The sequence below is a fragment of the Gopherus flavomarginatus genome, chromosome 17 (genome assembly GCF_025201925.1).
Source record: "Gopherus flavomarginatus isolate rGopFla2 chromosome 17, rGopFla2.mat.asm, whole genome shotgun sequence".
Taxonomy (NCBI): Eukaryota; Metazoa; Chordata; order Testudines; family Testudinidae; genus Gopherus; species Gopherus flavomarginatus.
The window spans coordinates 25,458,276-25,475,180 of record NC_066633.1 but is presented as its reverse complement, the minus strand read 5'-3'; the positions used below and the strand labels follow the sequence as shown (position 1 = coordinate 25,475,180).

At 47.7% G+C, this 16,905-nt stretch overlaps 1 protein-coding gene across 4 annotated transcripts in view; it reads right to left on the bottom strand.

The window, feature by feature from the left end:
• The window catches only part of LRSAM1 (leucine rich repeat and sterile alpha motif containing 1), a 50,863-nt gene extending 33,968 nt beyond the window's left edge, over window positions 1-16,895 (bottom strand). Inside the window, exons 1-6 of one of the 4 annotated variants that reach the window (XM_050926491.1) lie at window positions 16,677-16,895; window positions 11,892-12,085; window positions 8,240-8,296; window positions 6,087-6,131; window positions 4,035-4,112; window positions 1,814-1,882 (exon numbers count right to left, since the gene is read on the bottom strand). In XM_050926491.1, the coding sequence (XP_050782448.1) occupies window positions 1,814-1,882; window positions 4,035-4,112; window positions 6,087-6,131; window positions 8,240-8,296; window positions 11,892-12,085; window positions 16,677-16,692 (459 nt within the window). In that variant the 5' untranslated portion in view covers window positions 16,693-16,895. Of the gene's footprint in view, window positions 1-1,813; window positions 1,883-3,987; window positions 4,113-6,086; window positions 6,132-8,239; window positions 8,297-11,891; window positions 14,460-16,676 lie in introns of those variants that run through there. The other 3 variants (XM_050926493.1, XM_050926490.1, XM_050926494.1) reach the window with 3 other exon arrangements.
• Window positions 16,896-16,905: the final 10 nt, after the last annotated feature.

Here is a 16,905-nt window from a genome sequence, read left to right as displayed (position 1 = left end):
TTGGCAAGGTCCAGACTCTAGAGAAACATTTTTCACACTACAAGTGCCCCTGTTCAACACATAACAATGCTGTGTAATACACCCAGCGCTTATATTATTAGTGCACTGTATAACCTAAAAATAACCTCCAGGAAAGATGTAACAAATTAGATCTGAGACTTTGAGAAAGTACATAGATAAAATGTTAGATGCAAATAGTAGCATTACATATTAGCAAATATTAGCATTTTCAGACAATTGTTTTAAGTTTGAATTTGTTTTGAGTTTACAAGGAGTATTAACATTGGTTTGTCAAATAAAATGTATTTCTTCCAGATCTGGACCATATTTCCCAGCCTCCACTGCTAGAGCACCACCTTCCCAACAGAAGGGCAGAGCATCCAACCCAATCAGAGCATGCTGCTGGGGTCTCAGTTAGTTTGTTCACATAACGGTCCAATCCTGCCCTACCCACGGAGACCATCTCCCTCCTCCACAATGCACAGCTTTCCATGGTCTATGGAACAGGGCTCCCAAAGTCACTGCTGAGGGCAGGTCTCTCACAGGCTGCACAGGACATGTGCCCCCTCCACCTTGGTAGTCCATCGATCCGATGATGACAAATCTGAGCAAATCATCTATTGTTGGTCTCATGATGTGCCCTCTGATGGTTATACAAGCCAATTCGAGAGGTGCACATTTTGCTGCAGATGGTGCATGGGAAGTTCGCAGTCAGTGGGTTGTGCGCTGCTGGTGCTCTGTGACATCGTTCACCTGCCTCTTGTAGATGCCAACAGCGGTCTTCCTCAAAGGTGATGCAGGCATTTCTGACTGTTGCACGCCACTGTGTTCTGTCGCTGGCAGCGTCCTCAAGGTCCCTGGGTTTGATACTGCTATACTGCAGATTGGCTTTGATAGTGTCCTTGTAACATTTTCGTGGACTACCTATATGCTGGATGCCCTGGGAGAGCTCACCATAGAGAAGCTGGCAGGGGATTCTGTTGGCATCCATGCGGCTGACATGACTGGTCCAACGTAGCTGTGTATTATGTACAATACACGCATACTTTAAGTCTTTTAATGCTCTTCCTCGTTTCTCAGGAGACAAGATCCCTGTGCTCCAGTGGGTTCTCATCGTGGAATGTCCGGTAACTTCCTAGAGCAATGCCCTCTGCGGCAAGAGCGCAGAGCAGGAGGGGAGGACCAGTATCTTTCTCCAGTGGCAACAGGAGACCAGAGTTACAATAGGCACACTGGGATTGTCACTCCCAACACATTCATGGGTGGGGAGGGATAGCTCCATGGTTTGAGCATTGGCCTACTAAACCCAGGGTTGTGAGTTCAATCCTTGAGGGGGCCATTTAGGGATCTGGGGCAAAAATTGGGGATTGGTCCTGCTTTGAGCAGGGGGTTGGACTAGATGACCTCCTGAGGTCCCTTCCAACCCTGATATTCTATGATTCTCTATGAATAGGAGCTGCAGAACCTGAGTATTTCAGAAAGACAATAGGACTGGAAACTTCTGCTTCTGGCACACGCTTGGTGACCTACTGTGACTGGTTTGCTAGCTGTTGCCCTAGCCTGAAGGCCAACTATAGCAGAGTGGTGTAAACTGGCACTAGGAAATGTGACACGCCTGTTATGCCCCATCCTGCCATTTTCACCGCGATTAGCTTGGCTCTTGGGGAAAGTCAAGTGAGTGATAAGGATCCAAGCTACTGACAGCTATCATTTAAAATACTAGTTAGCTATTTAATAGCAATACAAGTCAACCACGCTGCCCTAGAACAGATCCTAAAGCAGACACCCAGGACACAACCCACAAACCCTTTACCTGGAGATATGTCAGCTGGCCAATATCATCAGGAAGCGATGTCAGCTGGTTGTCATGGAGATCTAAAACCTAGGACAGGAGGAGAAGATTCCATCTCAACCAAGCTTGTGGTGAGGTGTCACATTGTAAGCACAGAAGGAGAGCAGTTACCTACCAGTGAAAGTCAGTCTGCCACTTTCAAAGGGCCCTAAGAACATCAGGTATCCATTTCCTATTGACTTCCAATAGGAGCTGGGCACCTAACTCCTATCAGTGATCCATTGTTCTTCATGTCCAGCAAAGGAAGGACAAGAAGTAATGGGCTCAGGTTGGACCAAGGGAGACTTAGGTTAGATATTAAGAAAAGCTTTCTAACTCTACAGATAGTTCAGCACTGGAACAGGTCACCAAAGAAGCTTGTGGGGAATCCCTGTCATTGGAGGCTTTTAAGAACAGGTTGGACCAAAAGCTGTGAGGGATGGTCTACGTTTATTTGGTCCTGCCTCAGTGCAGAGGGCTGGACTTGATGAACTCTCCCAATCCCGTCCAGCCCTGCATTTCTATGACTCCAGGAAAAACCCAGCCTCTGCAAACAAATGGATTCTCGGTAGTGCCAATGATAGGAGCTCAACAGCCACCAGTTGGTAAAGACTTCCTGCCACTGCTTCCTGGGGATGAAACTGAAAGGGTAAGCTCAGTGAAGAAGCCTTTGCACTTTGCTGCCAGTCCCTAGAGGTGAGAATCATTTTGATGGGTACAGGGCCGGCTCTAGGTTTTTTGCCACCCCAACCAAAATAATGTTGGCTGCCCCCCGTCCCAACCCTGGGCTCTCCCCCCACCCCCCACAGCCCCTGCCACCTCAGCCCTGGGCTCCTCCCTTCCCCTGCCACCAGTGCCCCCCCCACACCTCCCGCCACCCCAGCCTTGGGCTCTCCCCCACCCCCACCTGCACCCTCCTTCCACCGCAGCCCTGGGTCACTGGTAACTCGCTCCCAGGGCGGGTCATTCAGCAGGAATTTTGGATGTGCACAAAACACAGACAGGATTCGTTCCCATAACTGGAGGATATCTGGATGCATATTATAAGATTGTCCTCCGTAAATGAGGAAAAGTTGAGGTGCCTTTATTATTCTTTTGTTCCACTCTTTCTTTCTATGGGGAATTTGCCAATGCAATATCACTGTCTTCCTTTTAAACAAACAAAAAAATGTCAATGGCTGTTGAAAATAGCAATTCCAGTCCTAATAACCCCTGGGAAGCATTTCTTGCTCAATTTTATCCTACTTTTTCTACAGCAAGTTATAGTGGATCAGTATATTTGATTTGGGAGAAATGAAGTAATAGCTGCCCAAATTGAGATTGAGCTGCGCAGAGCCAGACACGCTGGTCTGAGTGGCACGGTAAGGAGCTGGGGGGTTGGAGAAGGGGTAGGAGGTTCCGGGGGGGGGCAGTCAAGGGACAGGGAGCAGGGGGGGTTGGATGGGGTGGAGGTACGGGGGGCAGTCAGAGGCAGGGAGAAGTGATGGGTCAGGGGTTCGGGGGGGCAGTCAGGGAACAGGCAGCGGTTGGATAGGCATGGGAGTCCCAGGGGTTTGTCAGGGGACAGGTAGGGGGAAAGTTGGGGGGATCTCAGGAGGGGGCAGTTGGGGACAAGGAGAAGAGAGGCTTAGATGAGGGGTGGGGTCCTGGGGGGGCAAACAGGGGACAAGGAGCAGCGACGCTTAGATGGGGGGTGGGGTCCTGGGGGGCAGTTAGGGGCAGGGGTCCCGGGAGGGTGTGATCAGGGGACAGGGAGCAGGGGGAATTGGATGGGTTGGGGTTTCTGTGGGGGGCAGTCGGAGGGAGTGGATGGTGGCAGGGTGGGCCTACCCTCCTTCCCGTTTTTTGAATGTTAAAATATGGTCTCCCTACCATTCACAGTGCAACTCTCCACTCACAGCACGCTGCGGCATGAGGTCCCCCTCCTTCCTTTCCTATTGATAGCTGCCAAGGGAATGCTGGGAAATGTAGTTCTTTCCCTGCTCCAGGGCTGGCTCTATAGGCAGGGAGCTAACCAAGGAACTACAGCTCCCAGGCCCCTCTGTTGGTTCTCAGCTCCCATGCTGGATCCCTGCCACCCCTGCAAATGCGCTGCCTCAAGCAGGTGCTTGCTTTGCTGGTCCCTAGAGATGCCACTGGATGGGTAGGGGGCTTACTTGGTTCATTCTGCAGAACAGAGACACTGTTACAGGTCACAGGTTACCTTCACAGTTATGAGATTCAGGAGACTGCAGGACTTTGGAACCAGAGATGTTAGATTATTTGTATGAACAATCAGCACCTGAAGAGAAAAATAATATTGGAATAACATCACAGGAGATATTACAGCCTGAAAAACCACATCCCCATGGATTTCATTCTGTATTCAATTATTTTATTTCTGTAAGGGGTTCAGACCTGATTAGATTAAATATTAAATAAAATATTTATTTGCATGAGTGGAACGAGCTGCCACAGGAGGCCAGAGTCAGATATCACAGCTGGATTTAACTGGGGTCTGGATAATTTTCTGATCAATAATACTTGAGGTCATGTAGGCTAAGACAGCAGGAGATTTGATTCATTCTAAGTTAACTCCTGTAGGGGCTCAGCAAGAATCCCTACACATAGTCTCCTGTGAAACAGAGGCCCATTAGTGGTTCACTACTCTCTGACAGCAACTCCTATCAGGCTTGACAAACTCACTACACCTAACACACTGCTATCATAGTATTTGTCTGTAAAGAAGGTCATGTGAGGTATTACATGAAAGCTTATAGCAGCAGTCCCCAAACAGGGGATCCCAAAGCGGTTCCCAAAGTGGCCAGGAACAGGGTCGTGGGTCAGGCGGAAGAATGTGGACAGGGGTAAAAGGGCCAAGGCTGGGGCTGCAGCCAGGGGTGAGCCTGGGGCTGGGAGCGGGGCCGCAGCCCAGCTGTGGTGGAAGTGCTGAGGATGGGGACTGGTGCAGGGCCGGGAGTGGAGCCACACTGAGGCTGGGGCCAGGGCCAGGCGTAGGGCTGGGGACACCTGGAGGCAGGAGCAAAGCAGAGCTGGGGGCTGGGAGGGGCTGGGTAGCATTCCCTCCCTGCCCCCATGGCAACTGGCCTGGGCACCATGGCACCCCCGGATGTTCCTCCATGCCCCCATGGGGGGCATGCCCCACACTTTGGGGACCTCTGGCTTATGGTATACTGGTCATTGTAGGCGTTGTGAGATGTATATATGAGTGATAACTAAGAAGTTGTATGTATGTGCTACAAATGTGTTCAAACCACGTGACCAGGCAGGGCTGATGAACAAGTTTGTCGCAGACACAGGAATGCTGGTTTACATCAGAGACCTTGTTAGGCAGATAAATCAAGCAATGCAAAAGCCAACACAATGGGAGCTGCATTTGCATGCAAGTCAACAGGAAAAGCCAGGCTGACGGGGAAGCAGGGAGTGTGAAATCAGCCTGGGAAAGCACTGGGGTCAAAACAATGAGTTTTGGGGAAATATAAGGAGAAGCAAAAAGACATGTTGTTATCCATGTCCCTGGCAGAGGGGAGTGATTCGTGACAATTATGGATCCTGGTTTTGACTGAAAACCAGCAAGCTCTGCAGATAGACTTTAAGGGTGAGAAAACTGCTTTTGCCAAAGGACTGTAGCCTGCTAAAATTATGTTTAGTCTCTTAGAAGTATGCTATATTTTTGTTTTTATTTTTAACCAATTCTGTTTCCATTACCTTTATGCAGCATCACTTAAATCTCTATCTTTGTTAATACATTTCTCTTGATTTTATCTTAAGTACATCTCAGTGCTGTAATAGTAAGCAAAGTGTGAATCCTTAGCTGAATCCAACAGATTGGTGTGTGTGGAGTCCCTTTGGAGACAGCGAACTTGGTAATTTCTCTGAGTGTTCAGTGACAGGGGCTGGATACTGCAGGGAATGCCTTCAAGAGGGATTGGAGTGCACCTAAAGTTAACTGGCAAGGCAAAGCAAGGCTGGCAGAGCTTCTGAGTAGATTGTTTGACTAAAGTGACAGGGAACTGACATCGTGTTTAGCACCAGCAAGTCTCTTTCTCACTGAGGCAAGGAAGTAACAAGATAACAGACTCCTGTGTGCCCCAAGAAAACATCACAACACTCTCTCTATATAACATTGCACAACTGGCCAAGTGCAGTAAGGACAGAGATTTCATCTTCCTCTGAAGCATCATCTAAATGCCCAGATACGCTACACAGGCACTTCACATACTGTAATAACGCTTAGTATTTAGACTTCTCTTACCTTTTTTTGCAAAACTTTACATGTTGCAAAAGCGCCATAAGGAATCTGAAATCAAGCATAAAAATAGCTCAATATATCACAACGATACATTGCAACATGCCCTTACTTTTCTAAGCACCTCTAAAGTATCCATCCACAGGACTGAACAATCTGCTTTCATTAAAAACCCAACTGATTCTAAGATTACTGGTCTCTGTCATTAGTCAATAGCTGGTCCCAGGACCCAGCACTTCACTGCACTGCTATGAACGTCAACCAGTGGTTCTGGACAGCACAACAGGGACTTCAGGCTAACAGAGAATGTGCTGCTAGGTCTCGGCAGCTGTCCAGGACTTGGGCGGCTTAACAGGCAGTGTGCAGATCCCTCAGAAGCCCAGGCACGTTCTAAATGAGTCACTATACAAATGGGGATCCCAGCATGTCTTTGTAACCCCCAGCACACATCCTGGCCAAATGGGAAAGGGGAGAGGATAGATGCCTTTACATATGTTGGCAACTGTACACAGGGGTAGTCAAAAACTGAGATCAGCACACACTTCTAGCCAGTATCAAGCACCACGGCACATTTGGAACTGCTGATGCTTTGACCTGTCTTGTTCACATGAAGGTGAAACATCAGTTGGTTTGCGGCTCACAGACCATCAGGGGGCCAGAATGTGAAGATGTGTCTCGCTAAAGGGTGTGGCAATTCTTCACTCACTATTACTGTCCTCGCTTTTCAACATCTGGGTTGTTCCAAGTTTGTGGGCAACCTAGAAGACGACAAAGCTAGGAGAGGGGCCTTGCTCTGCAGTTAGGGTTTTTCTCTCTTTCTAAAGTAGCGGCCTAGTTGTATTGGAACCACAGACTTTTACCTGTACAGGTAAATAAGCACAGGTTGCAAGATTCCTAGGTTTAGTACTAAAGGGATAAAGTTAAGAAAAGCAACCGTTATCCTTTCACAAATAAATTCCCTGACAATGAGATATATTAAGCCATGGATTCTTAACCTGGGATCACAATAAGATGTCGGGGGTCTTGATCACCCTTCTCTTCCCATATTGCTAGATGGGAGGGTGTTCCTAATATGGAAAAGGTGCAGAACTACTGTCTTAGGCCACAGAGAAGACTTCCCAGGAAAGAGGTAGAAGCCCTACACTTCAAGAGATGGACTAGACTGAACAAAAAGGGAACAATTCAGCACGGATAAAGTGATGACACAGATAAGTTAAGAGGTTCATCTCTATCTCTAGACCAGTGGTCTCCAACCTTTCTATGCCCAAGATCACTTTTTGAATTTAAGGGCAACCCAGGATCTACCCACTGCTTCCATGAGGCCCTGCCCCTTCCCCAAAGCCCCACCCCACTCACTCCATTCTCCATTGGGACCGAGGAGTTCGCAGTGTAGGAGGGGACTCTGGGCTGAGCTTGGGGGATGGGTTTGGGGTGCAGGAAAGGGTGAGGGGTTCAAGCTCTGGGAGGGATTTTGGGTGCAAAAGGGGGCTCCAGGTTGGGGCACAGTGTTGGGGTGCAGGAGTGGGTATGGGGTGCTGGCTCTGGGAGAGGGCTCAAGACTGGGGCTTGGGGTGCAGGAGTGGGTACGGGGTACTGGCTCCGGGAGGGGGCTCAGGGCTGCAGGTTGGGGTGCGGCCTCCCGCTGGGCAGCACTTACCTCCAGCGGCTCCCAGTCGGCGGTGCAGCATGGTTGCCACTAAGACAGGCTCCCTGCCTACCTCAGCCCCATGCCACTCCTGGAAAGCGCCAATATGCCCGTGGCCCCTGTGGGGAGGGGACGGGCAGCACGTGGCTCTGGGCGCTGCCCCTCTCTGCAAGCACTGCCCCCGCAGCTCCCATTGGCCACAGCTCCCCATTCCCAGCCAATGGGAGCTGTGGCTGTGATGCTTATAGGCAGGAGCAGTGTGCGGAGGGAGACCCCCTGGCTGCTTCTGGAAGCGGCGTGGGTCTGGGACGGGCAGGGAGCCTGTCTTAGCGTCAGCCCTGCTGTGCAGCTGGAGATGATGATCAACTGGGAGATCCTCCAGGATCGACCAGTTGATCGCATTCGACCGATTGGTGACCACTGCTCTAGACTCATCCAAGTATAACGACTGAAGTTCAGTACTGGGAGGAAATGAGAGAACTGGACAGGTCCCCTCTCTCTGCAAATCACATACCTCGGAGAGTTCACATTTAGATATATCAAGAATGTCATCAGCACCAGCTTCTTTTGCCTACAGAGAGAGAAAGAGAGAGAGAAATGTGCTCCAGCTTTAGAATGCTTAGAGAGACAAGGGGCCTCTTGCTGCATGTTGGCTAACTACCCTGCTGACATAGAAATTTAATCTTTGTTATGACCACCACAATCAAAGGCCAGTATTAGATGCAAAGTATATTCCATAGTTATACCCGCAGCCCTGCTCATGCAACCAAGAAACTAAATTCTACAATACAAACATTGTTTGTGCAGCAAAGTGAATTTCTGCATCAAGAGCAGAGACGTCACTTACTTGTGTGAGATTTTAACAGCGAGCATATGAAAGTGTTTTAGTGACATAATTCCTGGTTCTCTAGGACTGGAGAGAAATAGATCATGCCATGAATGAGAGGGAGGCTCTACTACATAAAGGGACTATTGTAAAAATGACACCTCTTAGTCAACAGACTTACTCCCTTTGTGCACTGAGAATCAGATTCTGCTATCTATGGGAACAAAAGTAATTGCTGCTGTTTTCTATTCCTGCTCCAGGGCTAACTCCGCTGGTGAAAGGGGAGCTGGGATTCATTCCTTCTTGCGTAAAGCAGTTATTATGTTCCAGTGAGTAGCACTTGTGTAAACCTGTTGCTATCACTAAAGGCAATAATGAGGTTGCACCAGTGAGTGTAACTTGGCCTCTCGAACTTGTTATTATTAGTGATGCTCAGAGGATGGAAAGTGTCCAGCTTGACTTGGAGCCCAGACTGAGTCTGCAAGGCTGGCAGTTAGAAAACAAATCCTTTCACTTGGAGAATAAGCACAGTCACTATGGCAATAATCCTGGGACAACAAAAACCAGGCCCCACAGTGCTAGTTTTACAGACACTTTCCAGAGCAGAGACACACTTTAGGCCCGACCTTGTGGGATGAAGTGGGACAGTTCTTAATGTTTCCTCTGAATACTGTGTGGGTGCCTCAGTTTCTGGCTGGCTGACACTGTCTCCTGGTAACTAATGGCCCGGGACCTTCCCCCCTGCAAGGGGATGCTAAAGGTGTGGGAGAACAAAGAGGTCAGGTGATCTCCTGGCCCAGGAAAGGAACTCATTAGAGAAGGAGGGGCTGGAGAGGGTTTCAGTTTGGAGCTGGCTGGGGATGGGAAGCAAGGGCAGACGGAGTTGTTTGGTTCGCTGGGTCCCAGAAATGGACTCAGCTGACGGGTTTGTTTTAGACTGTGTTCCTGTCATCTAATAAACCTCTATTTTACTGGCTGGCTAAGAGTCACATCTGACTGCGAAGAAGGGGTGCGTGCAGGACCCTCTGGTTTCCCCAGGACCCCGCCTGGGTGGACTCGCTGTGGGAGGCGCATGGAGGGGCATATGCTGAATGCTCCACGGTCAGACCCAGGAAGGTGAAGCCGTGTAAGCTTCTTGCCCTGAAGACAGTCTGCTCCAAGGGAGAGGAGGCTCCTCACAGTCCTGACTGGCTTTGTGGGGAGCAGTTCCAAAGCACCCCTCGGGGACTTCGTGACACTCTGCACCACTACAAGCAGTAGGAGTTTCACCACTCACTTCAAGGGGGAATGGATCAGGGTCTTCAAGTGCATAAGCACCTAGGCCCTGATGCAGGAGAATATTTAAGTACATGACTAACTTTAAGCTTGTGAATAGTCCTACTGACTCAAAAGCTCTATCGTGCTTATGCATCTTGCTGAACTGGGGCCCCTCAGACAAGTTTCAAGAAGCAAAAACTCAATTCCAAACACCACCTAAGCTTTATCCATGAAGTTGGAAGTTTGAGTGAATTTTAGGGATGGTGGAGTAACAGACTGATAGCCCGGGAGACCAAAGCTCCCATTTATTTCCAGAACAGGTACAGTCCCAGCAACACAGGGCAAGCTGCCCCTTTACTGCCCCACCAATGTGCCAATCCTGACCTGGTGCGACCTTATCTGGGGTAAAAGGGTAGGTTCACTGTCCTTGGCCTCTCTGCTGAGATTGTCAACGAGAGGGCCAATAAGTAACCATTTTTGTGTATTTTGTGACAGGTACACCTGTCCCACTAGGAACCAGCCAAAGACCCCCTCCCCGCAAATTCATTTCACACAGTCTACTGAAATGAAGGCAGCTTACATGAACATAAAAGTGAAAGGGAGTTGTGAGCAGGAACCCAACAGAGGCTAACAACAACTACCAAGTCAGTCCAATTAGTTGACTGGACTCTGAACACATGAATCACTGTAATGTTCAGACACAAAGAAAACCATCATTTTCACTGGTCAGGCTTCTGGGGTTACCAGGAAGAATTAGAAGCAGCTGCAAGTCACAAGAGCAATTCTTCATAACACTCAGCATCCTCATCTCTGAGCTATTAAAAGATACAATGACCAGTTGGAAGAAGAGTTCTTCTAGTCCAGGGTTTCTCAAACAGGGGCCACCGCTTGTGTAGGGAAAGACCCTGGCGGGCCGGGCCGGTGTGTTTACCTGCCCCGTCCGCAGGTCCGGCTGATTGTGGCTCCCACTGGCCACGGATCACTGCTCTGGACCAATGTGAGCTGCTGGAAGCGGCAGCCAGTAAGTCCCTTGGCTCATGCCACTTCCAGCAGCTCCCATTGGCCCGGAGCAGCGATCTGTGGCCAGGGGGAGCCGCGATCGGCTGGACCTGCGGGCGGAGCATATAAATACACCAGCCCTGCCCGCCAGGGGCTTTCCCTACACAAGTGGCAACCCCTGTTTGAGAAACTCTGTTCTAGTCCTCTGCAGCTTCTAAGGTAAATTACATTTTGGGGGTCTAATAATTTCCAAAGTAATGACTTCAGGGAGTAGCATCATTAATACCTACTTATTCATTCCTGTTTTCACCAGACAATTAGATGTAACTACTGTTATTAACCCAGGTAGTGAAACTGATGTCATGAAAATACGTGTTAGAAAATACAGGGGCCAAATTCAGCTTTAAATGAAGGTTTTAGTGCAGAGCAAGATAGCAGGAAGTGCTTAGAGAGGCAGAGCTTATGCATCATACTAGTTTAAAATATGCACACTGGATGCAGACATCCAAAGCAACATTTGGCTAGCTAGTGTCTCTAAACGATTAAAATTATGAATAGGGAAAAAAGTCTAAAACCACTCATCTCTTCTCAGTTACTCCAGTACATCTCATCCAGTGCATACGGCCTTTCATCCTGAAGCACTTTGCTATCTGCTTAAATAGGAATCAATCTCCCGCTACCGAAATGTGGCTACCTCTGGGGCAGAACATGGCAGTCATCCTATGCCAGCACCACTCCACAACTACTTTTAGAAGTGGTGAAAAAACTACCTGGGGATTGTTTTAAGGAGGCAGAATATAAACCAGGGGACAGACCCTCAGCTGGCATAAAGCACTGTAGTTTCATTCACTTCAATGTAGCTATGACAACTTATACTAGTTGAGGATCTACTCCAGCTATCCTGGCCAAATCACAGCGCAGGTAAACACCTGGACTTTTATTCATTATTATTATTCGCACTGCAGTAGCACCTAGTAGTGAAAATGCCATAGGATCTGTAGTTACCAGTGGTTGGGAGTTCAGCTTAGCATCCTTATCCAAAAGAGAGATACAGAAAAGGGAAAAGCACCACCCCAAAGCTTACCAGGCACATTTGGTATTCAAGGCGCTTCCGGGCCTCATCACTGGGTTTCCTTTTACGGAAGAACAGCAGCATCTTTAGCTTTTCACTCCAGACCCGTCTCAGTGGCAGAAAGTGATCAGTGTAAACAAAGGCAGAAGAGTCAGGGACTGTATGTAACAGGTGTTGACAGGGAGCGTAGGTTAAGGAATTGCACTCTAAGTAAAACGAAGAGAAAATCACCATCTCTGCATTGTCTTCGTTTAGGCCCTGATTCTGCCAGATGATCCCCATAAATCAATGGGACTCCATGTTGGCAGAAAGATTAGAGTGCCCAATTGGACGATTATTTTGCATCCAGGCAGTACCTGCCATTACAGTAGATTATTTTATGCTTTTAAACTCCACCTTTGCCTTGGGCTAATGTAATACTTTTCAGGCACATGCTTTTTAGACAGAAATACAGAATCCAAGTAGGATACTTCTCCAATTTTAATCACCTAATACTTTTGCTTAAAACATCTAGTAGTTTAAAGCCCATTTTCAGTTGGCAGACTTTTCAAAATATAATCACTTACATTCTAACCTATGTTAATACAAGTGCACCTAAACTTTGTCCATAAAATCAGAGTTAATTGTCACTTCATTAGTCATATGCAGTGGCATGGGCTGCAGAGATGAGAAATTCCAAACTGCAGTGCCCAGAGCACAAGCCTCTCAGCTCAAGCCTGAGTACTGATGCTGCAACCTCTAGTTTCTGCAGACAGTCTTGCCGTATTAAACACTAGGGTGGCCTTGTTACACTGGGACACATTTAGCCAATCCTGAATTAACCAGCAACTATGCAAACAATACCACAGTCATGTAGTAACAATAGCAATAAGATGAGAGTGCTGTTAGCACACCAAGACCACTCCTATCCTCAGAAATGAGGCGTGCATGAACTAAGATGCCCTGGGAGTTACTACTGTTTGGAGATAATGTACCAAAAACCTCAAAGAGCTTTGGGATACAGGGTTGCAAAGAGTAACTGAATGGTTCTCTCTCAGATGAGCTGTGTCTGGGACTATGTATTACAATCTGCTATACATGTATATGGCAGATACAGTCCCATCAGAGGGAGCATGACAGCACCAGACATTATTAAGATTTATAATATGAACAACAAAATAATGACATTAAGTTCATGAAAAATATGGCAGCTTTCATTCCCTCAGAATAACCTTAAAATGGAACAGTACCGCAGTCAGAATTAAACTAAGAGCAGCTAGCACCAGATGCAGAATGAGAGAATTAGGAATATTCAGCCAATCCAGATCTGGCTGTTTGAATGGCACCTAGTGCTTTATAACATGATACTCTACATAGAAATTTACACACACAATACACAATGTTACTGGTCCATTACAAAGGTTTTATTGGCTGATGTTGGGGTAGCTGCATAACTCACAAGCAGTGAAGGCACAAGTGAGTCAGGGAAGGCAGGGTTTCTTTATGCCTACCGTATCCCCACATATATTTTATATATGTCAAACACTGTAAAAGTGTTTGCAAGATTTTAGGTTTCTAAACTGATACGATTTTCAGGGCCTTTCACCTACAAAGGTAGGCTGCCGTAGATTATATACGCCCAAACACGCAAGGCTGCAGTGGGTGAGGACAGTTGTAAATAATATATTGTAAAGACCTCTAAACATTAAAATAGTTTTCCAACATAACAATGAGGGAAGTGGGAAGTCTGATATCTCAGGTCCTTCCAGGGCTAGAACTGGGTGCTTGGCATCCCAGTGGAAAGTGAAGATCTGGTTCTATCCCCAGTCAGTTGTGAGACATGGGCCCTTAACTATGCCCCTCCTCCAAGACTGAAGATTGCTGTGAAGGGCAGGATGGGCAGTTTAGAAGGAGAAATTTCAACCGGTTGTCTGGCAAATTGGATCCTTTAAACGGCAGCTGCTTCAAAACTGCTTGGAAATTCAGGCTGGTTGGGCAAGAAGGCATGGAGCTGGTGTGGAGAGGATAGGCTGGAACTGGGTGCACAAGGAGACTGGGATTGAGAGCCAGGGGATGGAGAGGAAAATGGAACCAAGAGACAGTGAAAAAGCAGAGGGTGGGAAAGCTGGGAGCCAGTTGGATGGGTGGAACACTCAGATCACATGAAGACCACTAACTGTGGTAACCTATCATTTAAATCAGATTCTGTACCAAATGACTGGAGGATAGCTAATGTGACATCATTTTTTAAAAAAAAGGCTCCAGAGGCAATCCTGGAAATTACAGGCTGGTAAGCCTAGCTTCAGTACCAGGCAAATTGGTTGAAACTATAGTAAAGAACAGAATGATCAGATACATAGATGAATACAATTTGTTGGAGAACAGTTACTATGGCTTTTATAAAGGGAAATCATGCCTCACCAACCTATTAGAATTCTTTGAGGGGGTCAACAAACATGTGGAAAAGGGTGATCCAGTGGATATAGTGTACTTGGACTTTCAGAAAGCCTTTGACAAAGTCCCTCATCAAAAGCTCTTACACAAAGTAAGCAGTCATGGGATAAGAGGGAAGGTCATCTCGTGGATCGGTAACTGATTAAAAATATAGGAAAAAACAGGTAGGAATAAATGGTAAATATAACCTCACAATATAAATATTACCTCACAACAGAGGAGTCTGTAACTGGGACCAGTGCTGTTCAACATATTCAGAAATGATCTGGAAAATGGGGTAAACAATGATGTGGCAAAATTTGCAGATGATACAAAATTACCCAAAATACTTAAGTCCAAAGCAGACTATGAAGAGTTACAAAGGGATCTCACAAAACTGGATGACTGGGCAACAAATGGCAGATTAAATTAAAAGTTTATAAAAGCAAAGTAATGCACATTAGAAAATATAATCCCAATTACACATACAAAATGATGGGGTCTAAATTAGCTGTTACCACTCAAGAAAGAGATCTTGGAGTCATTGTGGACAATTCTCTGAAAACATCTGTTCAATGTGCAACAGCAGTCAAAAAAACTAACAGAAGGTTAGGAACCATTAGGAAAGGGATAAATAATAAGGCAGAAATGATCATCATGCCTCTATACAAATCCATGGTACGCTTACATCTTGAATCCTATGCGCAGATTTGGTTGCCTCATCTCAAAAAATATATATTAGAATTGGAAAAGGCACAGAGGAGGGCAACAAAAATGATTAAGGGTATGGAACAGCTTTCATATGAGGAGAGACTAAAAAGACTGGGCCTTTTTAGCTTGGAAAAAAGACTAGGAGGGGATATGATAGAGGTCTATAAAATCTTGACTGGTGTGGAGAAAGTGAATAAGAAAGTGTTATTTACTCCTTCACATAACATAAGAACCAGGGCTCATCCAATTAAGTTAATAGGCAGCAGGTTTAAAACAAACAAAAGGAAGTACTTTTTCACAAAACACAGTCAACCTGTGGAACTTGTTGCCAGGGGATGTTATGAAGGCCAAAATCACAACAGAATTCAAAAAAGAATTAGGTAAGTTCATGGAGGATAGGTCCATCAATGGCTATTGCCCAGGATGGTCAGGGATGCAATCCCATGCTCTGAGTGTTCCTACCATCCGTCAGAAGTTGGGAGTGGACAACAGGGGATGGATCACTTGATTGCCCAACCTGTTCATTCCTTCTGAAGCACCTGGCACTGGCCACTGCTGGAAGACAGGATACTGAGATAGATAGACCATTGGTCTCACCCAGTATGGCCACTCTTATGTTCTTATTCCCCTCCAGCGCACAACCTACTATCAGTTACTCCATTAGCTCAAGTGGCAGAGGTCTATGAGGTGGCTCTAGAGGTTCCAACCACACTGATGACACATGTGGGTGTCAATATGTCAAATACCATATGACCATGTAATTACAGACTGTATCATGCATACACGCAAGGAGGCTGATTTAAGGTTGCACAAGCACTCCTTCATACATTCCAAGGCCAGAAAGAACCATTGTGATTTATAGAAAGTCAGACTAGTTAAACACAGACCAGAGACCTGCCCCAAAATAATTCCTAGAGCAGATCTTTTAGAAAAATAGCCAGTCTTGATTTTAAAATGGTCCGCGGTGGAGAATCCACCACAATCCTTAGTAAGTTGGTCCAGTGGTTAATTACCCTCACTGTTAAACATTTACACCTTATTTCCAGTCTGAATTCTAGTATTTCCTAACTTTGAGTCATGCCTGAACTTCAAACCTTTAATAATGTTCTTGTAACAGTTTTCTGGGTATATTTGCACATCACCCCTGTGACATGCTAAGCTGCACGGCCTTGTGATACACTTCTTTCATCATGCTCCTTCTATCACCTGCGATGTGCAAAGGGTGACTGTGCCAGCCTGTTCCTGAAGATACTGACAAGCCCCGAGCCAGCCACCCAGCTGTGCAGCCAGAATCTCCCCTGGGTGCGGAACCTATGGAGGCAGGAAGGGGCCTCTGGCCAGGACGGGAGGCTGACGGGCAATCTGCAGGAGGGGCAACGCCAAGGCAAGCAGCCGCTCCCCTCCCAGCTCAGGCCGCACAGCGGGGCCGGGAGGGGGAGGGGGAGCCCTCCCCCCCACTCGGTTTGTCACGGACACCTGTGGCAGGGGAGCCCCACGCGACCATGGCAACCTGCGCGGTGGTACAGCCACGCCAGCCTCAAGGACCCGGGGCAACGCCGGGCGCCCCGGACAGCTACGGCCAGAGGCGGCGGCGGCGGCGAGCTCCGCAGGCAGCCCCCCCCGGCACGGCCCCCGGCCGGCTCCTCTCCTGCCCGATCTCGCTCCCCTACTCACCACTCTCCGCTGTCATACCAGGGACTTCCGGGTGCCCCCCCCTCGGCGGAGGGGGTCACATGATCTGACCTACCGCCCCAGGAGAAGCCAGAGCGGCTTGGAACTGTGAGGGGTGGCGCGAGCCTCCCCGCGACCCGGAGCCATGGGGACCTGCAGCTACACGGGGGATTTGTTATCGTGCGACCCGCCCATTCCTCGCTAGGAGCCAGGCCTGCTCTAGGGAAGGGGA